The sequence below is a fragment of the Paralichthys olivaceus genome, chromosome 8 (genome assembly GCF_024713975.1).
Source record: "Paralichthys olivaceus isolate ysfri-2021 chromosome 8, ASM2471397v2, whole genome shotgun sequence".
In the NCBI taxonomy this organism is placed as follows: Eukaryota; Metazoa; Chordata; class Actinopteri; order Pleuronectiformes; family Paralichthyidae; genus Paralichthys; species Paralichthys olivaceus.
The window spans coordinates 10,166,355-10,187,700 of record NC_091100.1 but is presented as its reverse complement, the minus strand read 5'-3'; the positions used below and the strand labels follow the sequence as shown (position 1 = coordinate 10,187,700).

Sequence of the window (21,346 nt, the reverse complement as noted above, 5' to 3'; positions counted from 1 at the left end):
GCCCGTCGCTGGCGGCGCCTTCACGCTTGTTTTGGTGAATCCTCCGGTCGCGCGAAAGTGACGTCACACGGAAGAATCTGGAAGCGTCGCAGCGCGAGCTGAAGTCTGCTTGTTGAACTTGTGAGGATTCTCGTCACTGACTTCTTTTAAGGTTTGAAAAGAAGAAACCACCGACACGTGTTTGTCTTCTCCTCCCGCCTCGTTTGAATTCACGTGTTTGGTGTCAGAGTAACAGGCTAGCTAGCGCGTTAGCATTAGCCGGGCTATCAGTGCTAAAGTACGTGGGGCCTGATGGACGTGGAGACTCGTTCTTGTTTTCAGCCTGAGCTCAGTAACAGGTAGTCCCTGATTCATTCTTCCATGATAAATACGAGTCTTAACATCAGTTCTCGAAACAAGCGGACCCTCTGCTTGTTGTTCCCTCCAGGGTCTGACATCCTGTTATTACACTTTATATGTGAAGTGTTCGGCCTTATTACCTCTATTTTATTGAAGACAGTTTAATTCCTGTGGCAAACAGGTAGGTAATGTTGCTGTTTCTTTAAATGTTCAAGCTTCTGTTACTCTCGATGTCAGGAACTCCCCAGACAACTGTGTCCATCCTCAGTGTAATGCTGAGAGGAGACTCCCTCCTCAGAGACGCAGGTGGACATTTAGTGTTCATTGACATGTCCACTCACTCCTCTAAAGGTCGATGCTGTTTTCTCTTTTCTTTACACACTCATAGTCTATCATCGGCCCACAGTGAGGGCCTGTGCCTTCACTCTCAACTGCTTTCACTTTCAGTTACCTGGAAAATCCAAACATATTTTGCAGTCAGCGTCGCTGACATGTGCTGATATTTGGTTAAGTGTTGACTTACTCTGCACATGTTTTATTCGTTTGAACAAAAAGTATGAATGCTTAAACATTTGAAGGTGCTGCATTTCTAGTCTTGCTTTAAAAAGCTATCAAATGTGTTTCATTTTGGTAACATTGCGTAATCAGGACTGACGATTGAAATACTGATTCTTTTGCTGTTTGAAGGTTTTACTGTTAGAAGCAAACATGGTCAAGGAAACTGGCTTCTACGACACATTGGGTGTGAAACCTAATGCTACTCCTGATGAACTGAAAAGAGCCTATCGCAAACTTGCCTTGAAGTATCACCCGGACAAAAATCCCACAGAAGGAGAGAAGGTAAGCATCTTTCATAGCGGACATAACATAAGCATCTGTATTTTGCTGTTGTGTCACAGTTTTGTTAGAGTAAGTAAAAACAGCTGTTGTGCAACTTCTAAGTTAACCAGTTATCTGGAGAAGAGATTTTTTTTTTTTTACAGATACCTAATACTTCTGTAAGCAAGTTCAGTTGGAATTACTTTAGATTTTTCTCAGTTTTTTGCGTGTGCCTTCTCTTTTTCTTTTCTTTTTGTGTATATATATAAAACACCAGAAGATGTATATGTTTTTAAATAATGGGTGTTTATATTCTGTCCCAGTTTAAGCAGATCTCACAGGCGTACGAGGTGTTGTCAGATGCCAAGAAGAGGGAGTTGTATGACCGTGGTGGTGAAAAGGCAATAAAGGAAGGAGGAACCGGTGGTGGTGGGGGGGGCTTTGCATCGCCTATGGACATCTTTGACTTGTTCTTTGGTGGAGGCAGTCGAATGCACAGAGAGCGAAAAGGTATGTTGTAATATTGAAATGATCACTGATCTTCAGTTGTACTTTGTAACCTGAGCAAACCTCCAGTATTTACTTGTCTCCCTGTAGCTGTTTTTATTCTCTCTCCATTTTATTTTTGTACATCAATCATTTTTTATTTGTGACTATGCATTTGGCCAAGAGGAAACCAACTATAGCCCAGTTTCATCTTTCAAATCATTATTCTCTTGATCACATTTATTATACAGTCTTTTTTTTATTTAAAGCTTGGGCTTTGTAGCAGAAGTTTAGGTTTATTTATATGAATAATTTAAACCATAAAGTGTAAAGAAACTAATGAAATATTTTCAACTGCAACATTAAATGATATTGTTCTCATAATATAATGTTTTTGTCTCAACCCAGGGAAGAATATTGTTCATCAGATTAGAGTGACGTTGGAAGATCTTCATAATGGAGCTACAAGAAAACTTAACCTGCAGAAGAATACTATCTGTGAGAGATGTGAAGGTACGTCTTTGACTACACATGGTACCTATATACTCTCATTAGCATCCATCACTGGACTCGTTTGGTATTCCAGGCAGGCTTTCTTAGCACATGCAGGCAGGGCATAAAAAGGCTCTTTGTCCAATAACAAAACACAACAGTCTCCCTGACCTTTCTTTCCAGGCCAACAGAGTTTATAGCTTGAAATAAGTCTAACACAAAGATAGTCTTGAACTTGTCTTTTTCTTTGTTTTCTTGTTAGGTAGAGGGAGTCGGAAAGGAGCAGCGCAGATGTGCATGACCTGCCATGGCACAGGCATGCAGGTCCGCGTGCACCAGCTATTACCAGGTATGGTCCAGCAAGTTTCCACAGTGTGCCACAGCTGTCAGGGCCAAGGACAGAGAATCAGCCACAAGGATCGCTGCAAAACATGTGCAGGCCGGAAGATCATGCGCCAGAAAAAGATCCTGGAGGTCCACATCGATAAAGGTGAGACTTTAGCAAACAATAATCTAATTGTATTTTATATATTTCTGGCTGGTTTGAGATTAAACTAAAAGCACACCTGATCATTTCATTGCAACAGGAATGAGAGATGGTCAGAAGATTGTTTTCCATGGAGAGGGTGATCAGGAGCCAGGACTTGAGTCTGGTGATATCATCATTGTCCTGGACCAGCGAGAACATCCACGTTTCACCAGGTTGAACATTCTCTCTTGTTAAATGTCTGGCACTGATATTTTCTGTGGTAGCAAGTGGAATGATGGTGATTTTATGGCAAAACGTGACAGATAAGTGATAAATGTTCCAAATACGACACAGAGGGTATAAATTCCTGATATGCAGGTGAGAGAGTAGAATGAGAAAACGTTATTAGAGGCAACATTTGACTTTGCTGCCTGTTTAAATTTGAATTAGAAGCTTCACAATCTACATTAAGCATAGCAGTACACTTTTTAAATTACCCAGCTCACCACTTAAACCACATAGTTTTGAACTGGTTCTTGCTGTCGTCATCAGGAAAGGAGAGGACCTGACCATGTCCATGGAGTTACAGCTGGTTGAAGCTTTGTGTGGTTTCAAGAAACCAGTTCAGACACTGGACAACAGAACTCTCCTCATCACGTCACATCCAGGTAAATCAAATCATTCACTGCTCAGCTCCTTAGTGATCAGAGCCAATTTCTGACAGTTACAATCATTCACCTGAATTTGAATTTGTTAGATTTTGTTCAATTGTGGCTTTTACATGACAGTCGCTGATGGCCACGAGGATTTGTAGAAGATTCCATCATCATTTAGTCGATTAGGGTCAAAATAATGTTTGCAGTTTTTCATGATTAATTTGACTCATGTGTTTGTTTGATTTGTTTTCCCAGGAGAATTGATTAAGCCTGGTGACACAAAGTGCGTCCTGAATGAAGGGATGCCCACATATCGCAGACCGTTTGAGAAGGGACGCCTCATTATTCACTTTTCAGTAAGATTTCTTTTCAGTATTCCCTTTATATAATATATTTTTTCTCCATTAAGTAATATCTTTATTGTACAGAAGTTGAATTAAAAGGAAACCATTTAACATCAGCCTCACATACACAATAAGAAGTTAGCATTTGTACACTTGTACATTAAAATGTCGAACTGTCAAGTCATGAACTGTGACCATGGTTATTTTCCATGAGGTGGTGTTCCCACAAGCCAACTTCCTCCCTGAGAACAAGCTGAAGGAGCTGGAGGGCTACCTCCCCGATAAAGTGGATGCCGAGCAGCTAGACCGTATGGACGATGACCTCTACATCTACGCCGACCTAGAGGACTGTGACTTGGAGAAAAGAAAACGGCACCACCATCAGTACTACTACATGGATGAGGACGACTACTCCAACCCAGGAGGTGTTCAGTGTCAGACGTCTTAAACTGCCACTGGCTTGTTCTTATTCCAGACACCCAAACCCTCATCTCTGAAGCAAAGCACCTTTTTTGAAAAGCTGAGCACTTTTTTTTTTCTTGAAATCACAACTGACATTTTCTTTCCAGCTGAATCGCGAATATTCTCCTGATTTATTTTCATACATAGATTTATTGAGTGGAGTCTTAAAGTTCTTAAACTGAACTTGGATGCAGGTGAGTTTGATTCCTCGTCATCTCTGGGACCTTTGTTTAAATTCATATTTTTCCCAATCACACTGTGACCGAGGGCTGGTTTTATAGAAGCAGAAGAAAAACAAGGACTGACTGCTTCTAATGCAGTTCCACTAAAATTGATGGCCAATACTCATCTGAAAATAACCTCCACTTTTTATAGTGTTACTAAATCAGTTGTTGTGAACTACTTGTTGATGACTCGTTCAATCAGTTGTGTGTATGTGTGTGTCGACCCAATCTTCAGATTGTGGTGGTGCAGAGGGATATGCATCGATACTTTACCCTTTTAAAGGGCTATTTTCTAAACAATATTGACAATGTGACAGGTTTGTAATGATTCAGGCAGGAGACTATTTAGGTTCAAGCCACTGAATTGTAGATTATTCCAACTAATATATACATTTTGTTTAATATTTGTACTTTTGAGATGCAGTTAGTTGTCGAATTGTTGTGATGCCAGGGTTGTTTTTGTTTCTGCAACATGTGTAGAAAGGGGAACATCTCATACGCTCCTACACACGGCAGGGTAGGTATTCAGAGACAATAGAACTCACTTTATTTTGAAAAAGGATTTAGGAAACTGTTCATCTACATAACTTTACTCAGACTTTCATTAGGTATTTTAAAGTAATTCTGTTGTACAGATAACCAAGATAATTAGGCTCCTATTTTTGAAATAATTTAATTTTAATTTCTCAAGTGCCAAGTTGCACCTAAGCTTAAGGAAAAAACATGTGACAGATGTTTTGGTTGTCGTTTTTATAAGACCAATGTTGAGGGTTTTTTTCCAGATATGTGATGTTAACATCTTTACAAGATGTAGATTCAGTACATTTTCTAATCTCGGTTTCAGACCAAAATCTGGAATTAAAATAGGACATTTTAATCAAGTAACTTCTTAAAGGGTTTTTGCTAGTGTCGGCCCACAAGCTATTAAGTGTCTTTTTATTCCCCCTTGATTCTAATATTAATGATAAATGCCATATTGGACTTGAAGTCGGCACAGCTGAAACCTCTCTGAAGTGTTTGCCTGTTTGAAAGCCTTATCATAACTTAACTTGAAGCGACATGATAATGCAGTTTTTCATGTTTGTTGTTTAGTTTTTTCACTGATTAATTTTGCCTTGATATTGAAAAACACATCTATGCTCACAGAGGTTCCTTACAGTTGTTTGACAGTAATTCTTCAAAACAGATGCAAACTTATGGTTCGTCAAACTGTTGAGGCTATTTAACTCTTTAAGTGTTGTCAAGGTCTTAATTTGACTGTTTGCATGTTAGGACCAATGATCCACTTGTTTGTGTTCATGTTTTCTAATTAAATGCAGTTTGATGGTCTTTCTATATTGTGGTGTTAAGATATGTCAGAGGGATTCCCCCCCAGAAAAATCTGATATTTATAAAAAGTGTTTTATTTTAAACCATAACATTAATGTTTTATTACATTAAACATTGTGCCATTGTCATTTTGCCAACCTCCAGCTGTGCAACACTACACTTGACAATATAAGTTATTATTTTATTAATACATTTGTCAAAATGATAATTGACATCTGGATTATTAATCAGCCGCCTCAGCCTCTAATAAGCTTTGGATTTGGAATATTAGTTGGACACAACAAGCTATTGGAATTGATAATTTGGCATTATTAATAGTGATGCTCAAAATATCAATCAACCATGGCAGCCCTCGTCTACACTGTCAAAAATAACTTGGCTGTTAAAGACAACATGGAAATGAGAAAAAGTTGTGAACGTTGTAAAATTAAGCATTTTTTAAAAATCTACTGTTACAAGATTTATTTATAAGAATAATGACAATATAAAGAATAGCATTGTTTTGTTGATTTAATAGATTGAATGAATGAATAATTATACACTTTAATTATAATTTCTAATATTTAGTCATTAAGAGAACAAATAGCTCAGTAAGTTGTTATGTGCAATAATGACAAATTAAGTTTTTTTATTTTATTGATAATCAGTTTATAGTTTGCTGGCAGTGTGACATACACAACCGAGATAATATAGAAAATAAAGTGCAATGACTCAACATTATTGTACAACAATGGCATTAATTACAGTGACAGGTCGAGGCAGTAGCTCTGTTTCGTGCAGGTGAACATTTTCCACCGAGTATTAACAGAGATGTGATCACGTGAAAACATTTATTACACACAGGATACAGAACACTGGAGCTCAACTGAGGTTTACCATTAGTCGTCATGCATATTTTGAAGTACTAAAAGTACTGTAGTGCCACATTCAGACAGTGAAACTGAGGTAGCATGCAAACAAATTATTACATCTGAATCATCATTGAATCAAAAATACAAAAGTATAATTATTAACCAAATGCTGACAAATCTTTTACCTGAAATTGTTTGTTTATGCCCAAACACAGTGCGGATTTTTATTATAAATATTTTCACGACAGTTCACCATCATGCATTTTCATGTCTAATAAAGACAGAAGAGATGAAAATGGGGATTTCAACTGCACTGGTGAACTTGGATCCATGAGGAAGACTCTGTACAGTATGAAGTATCAAAACAGTGCCTAAAAAAAGATTCACTTTATAAATTATTGGCAAACTTATTCATCAAGATTTAATTAAATAAGGTTCAATAGATGAGTTTTACAATTTGCAAATTGGATATTATTGATATTATATTGTTTCTGCTTATCGTCAATAAACTCTAACTTTCAAATGTCAAAATTACATTCTTGACTGTGAAAACAGCAGCTGACAAATCAAACTCACCCAAAGTTTGAAAAGCTGTTCTGGAGTTTTGGTCGTATAATGATCTGCAAATGAAGTTTCCAGAAGTTCCTCATGTGATCACAAAAACGGGAATTTTACAATTCCATGACAACTTTAGAAAATGGGTCTACTAATGAGAATCATGTGATATGATCAAAAGCTCCGGAACAGCTACTAAACGGACTATGTTGTGAGATTGTTTGTTTGTTTTATAATTTACTGATGGGTTCATATATAGAATATTAAGGTATTTACAGTTCAATTTGAAAGAATGAATTGGTCAAGAACTTCATGGCTCTCCAGGTCGTCTATGTTACGATGCAGCTGGCTTCCATAGCCTCAGGAGGCCGTCCTCACTGTATGTGGCGATCAGATTCTCGTGTGGATGGTGAGTAATGCCGATGACGTCTTTCTCATGAACCTGTGGGTGCAAAGGAACATGAATCACCACATTCTCTTTTTAGTATTTGCAGTCCTGTTTTACTTGTTAGCCCACTGCAGGGCGGCTAAACAGCAGCAGTCGGATAAATAACACTTTCACTTTTCCGTTTTCTACATTCAGGGTGTGGGGGAGCTGCCTCCTCTCACACACTGTGATAATGAGCTTACGGTCAGCGTTTTCTCCAGCCTCCCCGTCGTATAGTTGAAGCAGTACAGGACCAGGTCCTCCCCCACGCAGTAAATCCACTCCCCGCGGGGCGACAGGGTGCAACACACAAAGTCTGTGGCTTCCTTCATGTCTGAGCTGAACGTCTTCACGGTCTGAGGAGACAGAGCAGGAGACATTTCTACAGAGATCTATGGGCTCTGTGTGGGGGCTAGCAAAACTAAAAATATTTTCTGTGTATATGTAAAAACGTATATTCCTTGAAACTTTTCAATGAATATGGGACTAATTCTTGGGTTGTGAATAGAGATTTTCTTGATATAACAGTAGCTTTTAGATTTGATTGATTATTATGGACTGCTTATAGGTCACAGATCTCTCACCTGACCCTGCATGTTCATGACGACCACTTTGTTTGAGTGGCTGCAAACCACAAAGTGCTCTGGGCTTTGGGGAAGAGGAATCACGTTGTTGACGGGGACCTCCGGTGTGCGGGACAGAGATTTGAAAGTGTGGATGCATTCGCTCGTCTTTGTGTTCCAAATCTAGACAATAGACAGCGAATAATCCCACAGTGAGATGCGTCAGTATATTACAGCACATTCTCAGACCTGAATTATGGTTCAGTTCATCTTTTAATTTTCACAGCTCATTGTACCTTAACGGTGCCATCAGATGAGGCACTGATGATGTGGCATCCATCTTGAGTGAAAGATGCATCATTTACAAATGATGAATGGCCATTTAACTCCTTTAGTGTCTTTCCTGACCTCAGTTCATGGATTCTGAAAATGACACAAAAGCCAAAAAAAACATTTAATTCCAATAAAAGAGCAGCTGTGACTCACTAAGAGAATCATTTCTATTCAACTCATGAAGGATGGTTTTTTTTGAGAGAAGACAAAACGTGTTGCTGAGCTGCAGATGTTATTTTTAGCTGCTGTGGAGTGACTGGATGCAGATTAGCTAAATCATGACAAAAAGCCTAATGCTCGCTGATTCACTCCGTCTCTGGGAGGGGGATTTGTAAACAATTCTGACTCCCAGCAAGTGAAGGAACGCGACGCTGCAGCTTTGCACATGGTTTCTCTGCTACACCCACACAGCACATGTGCTCAACTCCTTGGCTATGTGAGGAGAAGACATAGAGAGAGAGAGAGAGAGAGAAAGCATTCTTCCCCTTTTTGGAAACTGCGTATTTACATTCAGATGCATGATGCATGTGCAACACGTGATATGAGGCATCCACTGCAGATGTGTGTGTAACATCTCATCAAAAACATCTGAAACCAACCACAAAATTCAACTGATATAAAAAGGTTTAGACATTTATAATTGAATTACATTGTGTATGATGAATAATATATAACTAGATAACTATTATCTAAATGATCTAAGCAACACATTAACAACACACCTTACATCATCACCCCGTGGAACTGCTCTGCAACCAAAATATCTCTAAATATAATTTATAATGACTTTCATAATAACTTGAAAACCCATCCATTAATGAACAATCTCTCTTTTAACTCCCTGAAAGGAAACTGCGAGGGACTCGACCCATCAGCGGAGATCCAGAGATGATCAGACCGTTTGAGTGAAGTATAACTTCTTTTTCAACACGATATCACAACTCAAAATGTTGGGTTAGAACCACTGCAGGGTTAAAAAACTAAATAAACTCCCAGTGGGTTTTCCCATCTACTTTTCTATTTGCCAGTTCTGTTATCTTTTGTGTGTCCTTGCTGTGGGAACGTTCTGCTCAGTCACTGTGGGCTCAGTGCCTTCTTCAGCTCAACTGACGCCCATGTGTCAACCTTTGAATCTTTTGTGAATCTTGCGTCATTTGTAAATATTGTAATTATTGTAGTTGGTATTAATCTATTTTAACCCCTTTGTGTGGCACATCCATTTTTATAAACATGTATCCCTTTTCAACAAAACCTGTGTAAGACTTTCATTTATCTCTGTTCATGGTTCAATCAAATATTATTTAAATTCAAACTATTTGCGACGCTCAACTCCGAATGCACGATTTGTTTACAGCTTCTCTGAAAGTCAAACATGGCTTAAATGAGTAATGTTATTACCGCCATTATGAGTGTAGCATGAAATTACCGTGCCGATACTTCCTATACTAAACTAATATGAGGAGGTCATGCCTCCACATTTAGTTTTCAGTTTAATGTTCTCTGTGCTGTTACTGTTGATCCCACCTGATGGTCTGATCAAATGAGGCACTGAGGATCTGGTTACTGTCCCTGGAGAAGCTCAGACTGGTCACACCTTTGCTGTGAGCGTGCTCAAACCTGCGCAGGCACAACCCGCTCTGGATCTTCCACACCTACGACCAAGACCCCCAAACACACAGATTCTCATTTTAGGGAGTGAACATCATGACTACTGGTAAGGTTTCTGCAATATTTTCCATTTCCATACTGAGTGAATTAGCATGAAAGTCAGTATAATTGTTTGCAAACAGAGAGAAATCTACAGAAAGTTATTACCCAGCAATGTTTTAGTATATAAACATGGTCCAACCTTTATTTTGCCGTTCTGAGATCCAGTTGCCAGGAGATCAGTGTCCTGGCTGAAGCACATACACAGCACAGCATCATCCATCATCATGAAACTGTCTTGTGCCTGGTACTTTAAATCCTTTTTCATTCACACACACAAACACACACACACACACCAACCGCAGAACAATCGAAAAATAAACACAAACAACATTAACAGACTTAGTATATTAACTTAATGCAGCAATGAGTTTCAGATCTAAAGTACAAGCATTCAATTCTGTAAAGATGATCAGTTTCAGTGTTTATTTTTACCTTACTAATTTTTCCAGTGTAGAAGTTCCACACCTCAATGAACCCGTCCACTGATCCGGTTATCAGGTACTTTCCATCGGGAGAGAAACGGGCACACTCCACATGTGACCGTCGTCCAAACTGTGAAAAATCACAGAGGTGACTCGTCAACACTTGACTTGTCCTCCCAGAAAACATGTTTTCCTAATCAGGTTGCAGTGAATCACCGAGAAACACGGAGAAATAGAAACACATATTATAATGAGGTGAGCTCAGGGAGAGATAAAGTTCTGCTGCTGCTGCTGTGAGGCCAGACCTCTCACACTCACGACCTTTGGCAGGGAAACACAAAGACGAGCAACTCGGGCGACTCCATCTGGATGCAAGTGATGAAAGCACAGCCGGAGTCTGAGATAAGTGCCTTCAGGTGAGTGAAGCAATTAGTTGTGTGTGTGTGTGTGTGCGTGTGTGTGTGTGTGTGTGTGTGTGTGTGTGTGTGTGTGTGTGTGTGTGTGTGTGTGTGTGTGTGTGTGTGTGTGTGTGTGTGTTTGTGTGTGTGTGTGTGTGTGTGTTGTCAGGCTGATGAACAGGGACATTAAAAATAACTGCAAACAAATCATCAATCATTCATTTACTTAAAATCTGCTGATTACAGCTGCAGTTTTAGTTAGTTGAGTTACAGGAGAACCTGTGGTTCTCTGTCCATCAGGCTCTGTGCTGTTTACCTTGATGTGCCGGTACAGCTGCGTTGGGAAGCTCTCTTTCACCACATGTCTGTCCTTGTCGCCGGACGTGTTGATGGTGTTGTCTGGGGAGAGATGACCTGGAAACTGCTGTAGTCTCAGCGACTGTGGACCAGAATGACAGAGTCAAGAGAAAGTATAGAGACGTTGTGGCTATTCAAATTCAAAACAACTTTATTTTGGCAATTATTTTACTCAGGAGCTCAGAGAGTAGACAACCAATGGTGCTGTGGTCCTGCAACAGAATCTCTCTCACTTTTCTTCTACTTTGAATGTATTTTTGACGAAGTTTCCCTGTTTGATACGTTTTTCATGTTATTTTCTTCATCACCAAGAACTTTCCCCTAAAGGTTTACTACACTGTTTGTTCAGACACCAAAAAAATGTTGTCATGTAAGTGGCAAAAGGACTTATAAGAAGAATATTGATCATTATACTCACACCAACTTGTTCCAGGAGTCCCATGAGGCGAGAAGGAGGCACCACACTCACCTCCCTCGCCAGCGCCTCAGCTATCGCCCTGCGTCGCTTCTCCTTGCTGCTCCCTTTCGGGTACGCCTGCGTTAAGAGGAGAAGAAAAGGACTTTGTTAAGCGCTTGTTAATACATGTAGTTGTTTAGGTGACAGACCTTCGTCGTCTCACCTCGCGAGGGTCAAAGTAGGAGCACGTCAGCAGGTTCTCCAGGTGGACGTATCTCTCCGGCTGAGTCTGCTTCAACATGATCATGGGGTCGGTTTGTCTGAGGAGCGAGCGAGCTGCTCCCACCTCCCTCATCTCAATCAGCTCCATCACAACCTGATGGACGGATCAGTGCTCGTCACATGCTGCCAATTTCAAGAACACAAATCCAGCCAAGAAAAACCATTAGCTGATAAAAACACGAGGCTCACCTGCTCATAGAGGTCGATCAGTGTGTTGTCTGGCAGCTTCAGGGACTCGATGGCCAGCAGGACAGAGTCCCAGTGGCCGCTGTTTATATCTGCGATGAAACTGTCGATGCTCTCCACCGTGTTCAGGGAGACGGTGGTTTCCTCCTGTAAGGTGGTCAGGGTTCGGTAGAGGTTGTTCTCCTTGAGATACTGCATTATCAGGCGGATCACGCTGCAGACACCAGAGGGAAGACTCTTACAACTCAAATGTTTGTATGAGGGGGGAACAGTAGTTGTTTCAGTGGCTGTGCTCAGGACTGACTTCTATATTTGAGCAGGAATCTGAGTATGGTTTAATTTCTTTGGAAGACAGTTACAGGGTCAATATGACACATACCATTTTCATACTCATATTTATATTTTATACCTTAACTGCCTATGTACTTATATAAATTATACTAGATACGGATTTATATTTCAATATCCCACATATTACACATAATGCACACATACACAATACAATACAATCATCCTGTGCCACTGCACTTAACTCTCTGCCATTAATACTCTTTGCAGTTGTATATCGTGTAGATATTCTTTGGCATTTTTAGTTTGTTCTTTTTTTTTTTTTTTGAGTCATGTGCTGGTTGATTCCACAACTGTCTGTTGTCTCCCAGTGAGTGACTCGAAGGATCACTGGCATTGTTTTATGACTGTAGATGAAATTCACCCACTGATGCTCTGAGCCTGTTTTTAACTATGAGAAACTAAGACAAAGTATAAACGCCACTATAGAGGTGGGGGGGGGGGGCGTATTAGATCAACAGGCACATGTGGATGAAGCAGACACTTTGTGCGCCATACAGATATCTTTGTGAGGACCATTTCAAACCTTCAACCTACAGAGTGAGGACATTTTGGGAAAGTGAGGACATGTGTCTCTGTGTGTGTGTGTGTGTGTGTGTGTGTGTGTAGTGACTGCAAACCAGCCTGCCGCCCCCCCTCAGTAACATTAGGTGAAATGACTCAACGCAACATTAGAGCAGCTCTGACCACACGTTACGCAGCGTCATCGAAAAAGACGCATATGTTTAAATTACACATTTAAGCTCATGTTGTATCCCAGTAAACATCCTCACACATTTAATATGAGAATTAACTTTTTACACTGACGCAAACATCACGTGGGAATTCAATCAGTGAAACATAAATCTTCCAACTCAATGCGTAATGCACGAATGGTTATATGAGACGCAGCTACTAACATTAAAGAAAAACTCGTGTTTTCTATTCTGCACAGTCAAACATGTGCTTTTATTGTGATTCTTCTTCTATTTTCATCACAGAAAATAAGATAAGATGAACGCGCACTCACTCTGAGGGCTCCATCTCCACGGCCATGGCGCTGGTGTTGTCTCCTGCTGTTGCAGCACCGGACTGACGGAGTGGCGGTTCGGTTCTCGCCAGAGCCACGTGAAATCCTTGTGCTGAGGACCACCCACTACACGTGCTCCTCTTGTGTCTCCAACGCTGTTCGCAGTCGCAAAGCGTGTGACTGCCGCCGCCTCCCAAAGTCTTGGAGCCGCACACCTCCTCCCTCACGCATGAGGATGTAAAGAAAGCCACATTTTGTGGGCACGTTGTGTGTCTGCGCTCTCGTGATGCTGCAGCAGCATCAGCAGCATCAGCACCACCGATAGAAGCTCGTGGCTGAGAGCGTGCGCGCCTCCAGTATCCATTGTGCATGAGCCAAAGACATTAAACGTCCTCTGACTGGAAATCACATCAGTCCTGCTCATCAGTATGCAGATACAGAGCTGGGTGCGTCTGTGCCTTTAGAACACTGTCGGTTCTCCAAGTTAATCCCGTGCCACCACTGTCTTTTCCTGTAATAACACAGCTGCACTGGGTCCTGAGTGTTTGACTCTTCTGTGAGGACATTTATTTCATCTCTCCGCCTCCATCCAGACAGGCCCAGACCTGCACATGGACCTGTTGGTGAGCAGCAGGTGCTTGTGAGAGGTGTTATCTCCTCTGCAGCTTTAAAACTGCAACTGCAACAAATCACACACATAGATTCATACTTGAGGCAAGCAAGGATGCAAATACTTTCACCAATTCTAAATACTGCAAATAAAGATACGTAGAGCACACTGGACTTAAATGTGTTAAATCAGAAAAAGATCTGAATAAATAAATCATAATCTGTGAATGTTATTAACAGATCTGAAGATGAGGATGGATTGGAACAGATATTTCTTGCTTTGACTCAGGTTGAGGTTGCCACATTGAGCCCTGTTCTGTTTCCTTCAGCTTTATTCAAATCCCGTTGGTCAGTGATTCTCGACAGTATTTAGCTGGTATACTTGCACTCAGATGTAGTGTTCGTGATCTCACTGCCTGCAGATGTTCACAGACCAGTGGTCACAGCAGCAGCAGCAGCAGCAGCAGCAGCAGCAGGAGGAGGAGGAGGATTCATTGCACCCTTGTGTTCCTTGAAGGCTGCATCATTGTTTTGGCATTATAATCAACATTCACTGTGAATCCATCCTCCAAGGTCATCTCAGTTGTCAGTATGATGTCAGTGTGCTGCAGACATTAGGTATATTGTGGTGGGGGGGGGCTCGTTTGATGCAGGAACTGAATTACAACTTAACTGATTTAGATGTGTTGGATTTGACACCTTCACCTTTCAGACCCTAATCCTCATAGAGTCGGAGTGGGATATGATCACCCTCTTTTCCATTTTGACTAGTTCAGAGCTGTGCTGGCCGAGTGGTTAAGGCATTGAATTCAAATCACACACAGTCCCAGCAATGACCTTCCCCCATATGACAAGTCAAATTTGGAAAACTGCATATTTTGTGTAGCTGCCTACAGCTGTGCCTGAAACAGCTGACAAACATAGTCTCTGCCTCCACACTGTTTATGATCCCTCACTGTATCTTCCTGACTGTATGTCACATGCTGCAGTGTTAGTAAGATATGATATTTTTCGCTTCATCGATTATTAATATTCACTTAGCCTTCACCATGGATCTTTTCTCCAAGGGCAACTCAGTGGTTATGATGAGTTTGGAGCTTTGCTTGATGCAAGTATTCCCAAAACGTCTTGGACTTGACATCTCACGTTCTCTCCCTCATATTCAGAGGAGCCCTATTTTTTATCTTTAATATTTAAGCAGAGTCACAGAGCTGTGATGGCCGAGTGGTTAAGGCGTTGGACTCGAAATCCAATGGGGTTTCCCCGCGCAGGTTCAAATCCTGCTCACAGCGATCTTAAGAATGTGGAATAACAGCAAGACAACTGTCAAGTCTGTCCCTGGTGAATCAGAATCATAATTAGAGTTATGGTGTTTATCACTCTATCAAATGAACAGTCCAGAACTGATGATCTGAAAAGTACATGTAGCTCCATGATGATGGGACATCTTGTTTGATGCAGGAGCCCACTGTCCGACTGTGGACGGACTGAAACCAGCACAGATTCCCAATCGTACCTATTGGACCTGACATCTATATCTTATGGCGACTGATCCTTCAAATATTCAAATTCCTATCCATGGACGGTTAAATTATAAAGTAAGAGTAGTCTTTGTGACTGTAAAAGGATGGTGAACAGGATAACAGCTGTGAAAACTGTAAGAACGTAGATTAATACTTAATCATTAAAGTGATCAGATTGCATTGAGGTAAGTAATGCAGATATAGATTTTGTACAGTTAAGGTGAATAAAAAATGTACAGGACCAGGTAGCAGCAGATTAATACATATAGTAGTGTATGATTAAATAAATATAGTGGATCAGTGGATGCACTATTTCGTGGACCAGGGGTTTGTTTGATGCAGGAACGTACTGACTGACTAAGAGAGCAGAGAATTAGATGTGTCGTACTTTACATCTTTATGTTTCAGTCCTTTATGAACATCCGGGACGCCTGGAACTAACACCAAGTACAGATTCAGATAGATTATGAGTCTTCTTTCAGAGCTGTGATGGCCGAGTGGTTAAGGCGTTGGACTTGAAATCCAATGGGGTTTCCCCGCGCAGGTTCAAATCCTGCTCACAGCGATGTCATTATTATAAATCAACTGTAATTTGGCAGAAAAATGACTTGGATTAGATAACTCAAGATAAACATACAGTGGATACACACAGTCAGCTCCTATAATATAATATAATACACAGAGCAAGGCATGCGACTGAACAGCATAGTGGCAGCTCTTTGGTTTCTCTATTATATTGTAAAGTCTCGACTTCAAAAAGCTGCCCTGAGATAACGTATGTGGTGTTTTTGTGCTATGTAAATAAAAAGGAATCGAACATCTGTGGAGCTTTACATTAAGAAAAGCTCTTACCTGTCTAATCTGACCAGCCTGGACTTACATCAGTATAAGAACAAAACATTTCCAATCCATTCTGACATATTCTTATGAACATATTAAAGTAGAGACCTTAAACTTAAAAATTCCCACAAACACAAACACATTTACTCATTGGAAAATGGTTTTAAAATATAAATTACTGATATATATATACTGTATATGTATACTGTATAAATACTGTATATAGTTAAGAAGAATTGTTTTTGCCCTTCTTGCAGTCGTCCAGCAGATGGTGCAATTGCCATCTCTGCACCGCCCACATTAGACCCCGCCCCATTTCGCAGACGCACTAGACGGCTGCGTGGACATATCGCGAGAACAGTTGAACAGGTGGGGACTGATTGATTGATTGACTCATCACCTTGAGTCTCAGTTGTCCTGTGAACCAGCTTTGATCTGCTGAGATCAGTATTTTATTCTCTGTGTTAAACCGATGAAGGTCACAGGGAAGTTTCAATTTCAGTCTTTAAGTCTCACGTGATTTCCTCTGTTGAAGTGTGGAAACATGCCGATGAACAACAACCAGGTGAGAGCAATGAGGAATAAAACCTCCTCTGTCATCACCTGTTTTATCTTCATGTTAAAACACCCTGTGCTCCCATTTTGTTGTAAATATTGTGTTAAATCTTATTTAGCCCACGACTTTAAATGGCTCCACTGTTGTGATACCAGCAGTAGGTGGATATTTGTTTTGTAATCTGGCTATAAGTGCACAATGCAGAACAAAACAGACAAGTAGAAATGGAAAATTATTGCACATCCAAACGATCCTGAAATTAAAACATTTATGCGGCTAACCCAATCACGTAAACATGACATATCTCCTCAGTGCCAGCTTCCCTTCTTTGGCTGCCAGGATTGTTTTTGGAGATGATTTTAGAATGCGCCTGCTGACTTCATGGCATTGCAAGTGACTGTGCTTTAAGATCTGTACCCTGAGATCTTTTTTCATTTTAAATCATCTCTAAAAGCGTGAAGTGTTTTTAGCTATAATCTTATGTTTCTTTTATCCTTTTTGCCACCACTTTTAAATGATGTCTTTGATTTAAGTTTGTATTGTTTTGCTCTTTGTCTCAGGTGTTTTCTTTGTAAAGAACTTTAACAGCTGTCTTGAAAGGTGCTAGTTAATTATTTTTAAATCTCCCTGCTGGTTCTCTTTCTTTCAGAAGACGCAGAATGCTGCTGTCAGACTCTCCAAGCTGCCTTTGGTTCACACAGCTTGTGTGACACTGTCCCTCCTGTACGCCGACACTAAACACAACCACCCAAACCTGAAGGCTGTGTGTGAGGTGCTGGAGAACACTGTGACAGTTTTATGCTCAGTAGCCAGTGAGAGGGTTTCACCTGTCATTGTTCAACTGGAGCCCCAGAGTGAGTAACCTCTGTCGTCTGTATGACACCGTACACCCACTTTCCACAGCACTAATGTGTTTGGATATAGATATAAGCCATGTGGTCATGTGTAGGGCTAAAACTATTCATCAGCATTTAATCTGTGTTTAATGCCTCCTCACCAGCAACAGCTGCTGGAGGCATTAGGTTTTTAGGTTGTCCTCCTGTGTACGTCCCCACATGTCCGTCCCATTCTTTAAATTTGGTACAAAGGGCCATTTGTGTTGATCTGGTGGTCAAAGGTCAAAGTCAAAGTTACATTGGCCTCACAAAACATGTTTTTGTCCTTTTGAACATAATATGTCAAGACATTAGGGTAAAACATGTTAATACATTTTTAAAAAGGAACTGACTGTAAATAATTATGTGACGTAGGAAGCTATGTCATGAGGTTACACTTTGTTACTAATAAGTGATCGTTTATCCTGCGAACTAAACACGAGCAGCCTATTCGTAACGATAAACACCTGTTTTTAACATTTCAATTCAAGTGCTTTTTGTACTTGATGTTGAGTGTGGACATAACAGATGCACGGGATACTTATCACTTTCTCAACATAATAGGTTCAATATATTTGCTAAATACATCCAGGAGTATCAATTTGTTGTAGTAACAAACTTATCTGGAATATTTCCACAGTTTCCAGTGCAAATGGTGTGGCTTGTAAAAGTCTGGACTGGCTGGAGACCACATTCCCTGTGCTTCACACCCCCACTGAGCAGGTACCTTTTTCTCTTCTCCGTTTCAAAACTGACCAGCTCCACAAAATGCACAGTTCTTATTAAGAGTGAAACAAATGTTCCTGCTTCCCCCAGATTGTTGCCACGGCCAAGAACAGGATGCACGAGATCCAGGAAGTGATGAGCATCGCAGCCAACGGGACCGTGGACTGCGTACAGCACACAGTCACATGGGTGATGGAGCGGATGCAGCAGGCTGGCGACGGGACCACCCACACTGTGGTGGAGAGAGCCGTCAGTGTGGCCAGTGAGGGACTGGACTCAGCTCTGAGCGTGGCGGAGGCCCTGGTGGATCAAGTACTTCCTCCAAACGAGGAAGACAAAAGTACGTAGTGTGGATTAAAGTTCCTGAAGTGAAACATCAAAATGTTACATTCAGAACCTATTATGCCTGATCAACAGTACATATACTTCCTCTGTGCGTTCCTCAAAATATCTTTTTGAAATATAAATTTGAAAAACTACTTCTGGGAGACTACTCGGGATCAGAGTAGAACAACGTCATCAGAAATATCTTGAAATATTTTATTCCATCTCTAATCATCCTACTAAACAAGTTATTTATGTACATGTTAGTATTTAACACTGACGACCAATGTTTTCTATTGCAGGTTTATCACTTCAGAAGCTTCAGAAAACATGTTTTTTGGCCCCTTGATATCTCAAGTCTGCTTTTAGGGAGTTTCCTCAAGTTTGGACCAGTTGTCACTTGGATTCAAAGTTAAACTGATCAGAACTCAGTGGTCAAAAGTCACAGTGACCTCGAGAGTCTGGGGAAACCAATGCATGTAGACTGAAACTGCACTGGTTAATAATTCTGTTATTTTATGTATTTTAAACCGTGGTTGAGGATTTTATTTAAACATGTCCCTGTGTTCTTTTTTTAACCATTTTATCAGAGCAAATATAAATGTCCATGCAAGCGAACAATAAAATTTCCCATTTGTTTCCTCTTGCTCATGTTATAGAAGCAGCAGCAGCAGCAGCAGCTCACTCGGTGCGGGGCTTCGAGGCAGCTACACTAGGGAGACGTTTCCCCGTGCGACTGGTTTCTCTCACTGTCAAACTGTGTCGGAGGACCTGCTACGTGGTGGGGGCCAAGATGCACTCAGTTCAGGTGTGCTGTGAGTACAGTTTATTGGAAGAGTTTGACATAAAAAATGCAATTACTGTATTCTTGCCTGGCGTTGACATGAGGAGATTGGAAGTGAAAACTCTCATCAGGATTGTGAAACTCCAAACATTTCACTAAACCTCTCTGGAAAACACCACAGCTTCAGACTGTTGAAATATCTCGTTAGTCTAATCTGTACAAAAATGTAGACGTGAATGATGAGGATGATCAATTGTGGCATCACAAGTTTGTTGATATATAGCAAAAAACCTTTCTCCAGTGGCTGCGTGACAACATCAGTATCAACTCTTCAGGAGTGCAAATAAGTGCATTATCCAAAATGTCAAACTTTTCTTTTTCACAAGAGGCAGAGCAGTGAGTCACATGTTGTATGTGAGCATTTACCTTCCTCATCGATGTTTATGTAGGATTTTCAATCTGTTTTGGGATTTTGTGGTCAGTTATTATGAAGTGACATGACTTATGTCTATTGTAAGGACACAAAGCGGTTTCTCCTCACATTAGTAACTTTACATAAGTTCAACATGAAGTTAATGTGAGGATGTTACTAGCAGAGAATTAGAGAATTTAGTTTTTTATTTGATTGGAACAATTTGCTGCCCTGGCTGCACACAGTGGGACTTGTCTTCTCTCAGTAAGAAAAATCCCAGATTTAACAATGACATTGTCATCAAATGTTACATTTAGCAGCTGCAGTCAATCAGCTAAATGAAATTCATTCACTTCATACCTGCACTTTTACTAGAAATATTCATTGTATCCCACTTTAGCTTCAGTACATTTTGTCTGTAACAGGTCGTGGAGACGTTGTCTTGGTCATCAGTTCTGGTTCAGGACGTTCAGATGTCGTGGCTGACTTGGGTATGGAGCCTCCGGGGGCTGCCTCAGTACCTGCAGCATCAGGCTGTGTCTGTGCTTTTCTTTATCTCTCAGATGTACAACCTAAACTTCCCAACACCAGATCAAAACCAGTCAGGTCAAATTACAAGTGATGTCAATGCAACCAAGGTCTCCTCTCTTCACAAGGACGTGGTGCAGGCCCCCTCACAGGCTTCACCCCCGACCAAATGAGGCTGACAAACATGTCTCATGTTAGGCGTGCGTCGCTGATGAATACTGTAAATATCTGTATTGTGTTTGTTTGAATTTGTCCCATAGCTCTTGGTGCAAATGAATATTGGTATAAAATAAAAGTTAGAATCAGAACTTGCTTCCTTCCCCTCATTTAATGCCACCCACTGCTGAAGAACTGTTATTCATTGTTTTGAGTGCAATGACTGAGGATGGAACTGTCTGGTTGATCATATTGCAGTCCGCTCATATGCAGACTTAACTCATCACTGTACAAGTCAGAGCAGGAAACTGAAGCTCAGCACCTGCAGATTTAAGAAACCTTAAGTTAGCTGCTTTCCCTGAGTTCACCACTTCCTGTTTTGTATAGAAAATACTTTTATTTGAGGGAACTGTGGAGCTTGAGATGCTAGTAACATAACTCAACTTTCTAGAAGCAGTAGTGGTTAAATTCAGTTTTATTTTGGCATCAATTACCAGGTTGTGGATGATTGGACAAGTCCTCTCTAAACTTCCAGGATGTGTTGGGAACTCTGCT

General features: G+C 40.7%; 3 protein-coding genes and 2 non-coding genes across 11 annotated transcripts; 4 read left to right on the top strand and 1 right to left on the bottom strand.

Moving 5' to 3' along the window:
- The first annotated feature begins 12 nt into the window (after window positions 1-12).
- On the top strand, window positions 13-5,626 carry dnaja1 (DnaJ heat shock protein family (Hsp40) member A1). Of its 4 annotated transcripts, XM_020100438.2 has the most exons (10): window positions 294-338; window positions 428-520; window positions 1,027-1,179; window positions 1,482-1,668; window positions 2,053-2,157; window positions 2,399-2,626; window positions 2,724-2,838; window positions 3,158-3,273; window positions 3,517-3,617; window positions 3,820-5,626. In XM_020100438.2, exons 3-10 carry the CDS (start codon window positions 1,048-1,050, stop codon window positions 4,051-4,053), a joined length of 1,218 nt encoding a protein of 405 aa, XP_019955997.1. In that variant the 5' UTR covers window positions 294-338; window positions 428-520; window positions 1,027-1,047; the 3' UTR covers window positions 4,054-5,626. The 4 variants fall into 4 exon arrangements, with proteins under 4 accessions (XP_019955999.1, XP_019956000.1, XP_019955998.1 ...); XM_020100440.2 differs by lacking the exons at window positions 294-338; window positions 428-520 and adding an exon at window positions 13-151; XM_020100441.2 differs by lacking the exons at window positions 294-338; window positions 428-520 and adding an exon at window positions 37-120.
- Window positions 5,627-6,197: 571 nt separating this feature from the next.
- LOC109637784 (WD40 repeat-containing protein SMU1-like) lies at window positions 6,198-14,257 on the bottom strand. Its single transcript, XM_069529311.1, has 12 exons — window positions 13,459-14,257; window positions 12,105-12,315; window positions 11,857-12,009; window positions 11,655-11,771; window positions 11,196-11,318; window positions 10,492-10,611; window positions 10,199-10,315; window positions 9,874-10,001; window positions 8,313-8,439; window positions 8,038-8,199; window positions 7,657-7,809; window positions 6,198-7,468 (listed from the first exon to the last, which is right to left on the bottom strand). Exons 1-12 carry the CDS (start codon window positions 13,827-13,829, stop codon window positions 7,361-7,363), a joined length of 1,890 nt encoding a protein of 629 aa, XP_069385412.1. The 5' UTR covers window positions 13,830-14,257; the 3' UTR covers window positions 6,198-7,360.
- A 1,020-nt stretch (window positions 14,258-15,277) lies between these two features.
- trnas-cga (transfer RNA serine (anticodon CGA)) lies at window positions 15,278-15,359 on the top strand. The gene has a single exon. It is a non-coding gene; the product is annotated as a tRNA-Ser (tRNA).
- A 714-nt stretch (window positions 15,360-16,073) lies between these two features.
- On the top strand, window positions 16,074-16,155 carry trnas-uga (transfer RNA serine (anticodon UGA)). Its single transcript has one exon. It is a non-coding gene; the product is annotated as a tRNA-Ser (tRNA).
- A 622-nt stretch (window positions 16,156-16,777) lies between these two features.
- On the top strand, window positions 16,778-20,943 carry LOC109637778 (perilipin-2-like). 4 transcript variants are annotated; one of them, XM_020100339.2, is made up of 6 exons: window positions 16,778-16,995; window positions 17,636-17,840; window positions 18,502-18,584; window positions 18,678-18,927; window positions 19,571-19,719; window positions 20,533-20,943. In XM_020100339.2, the coding sequence occupies exons 1-6, from the start codon at window positions 16,975-16,977 to the stop codon at window positions 20,806-20,808; spliced, it is 984 nt and encodes a 327-aa protein (XP_019955898.2). In that variant the 5' UTR covers window positions 16,778-16,974; the 3' UTR covers window positions 20,809-20,943. The 4 variants fall into 4 exon arrangements, with proteins under 4 accessions (XP_019955898.2, XP_019955899.2, XP_069385411.1 ...); XM_020100340.2 differs by having other exon boundaries at window positions 19,571-19,726; XM_069529310.1 differs by having other exon boundaries at window positions 16,779-16,995; window positions 19,577-19,719.
- Window positions 20,944-21,346: the final 403 nt, after the last annotated feature.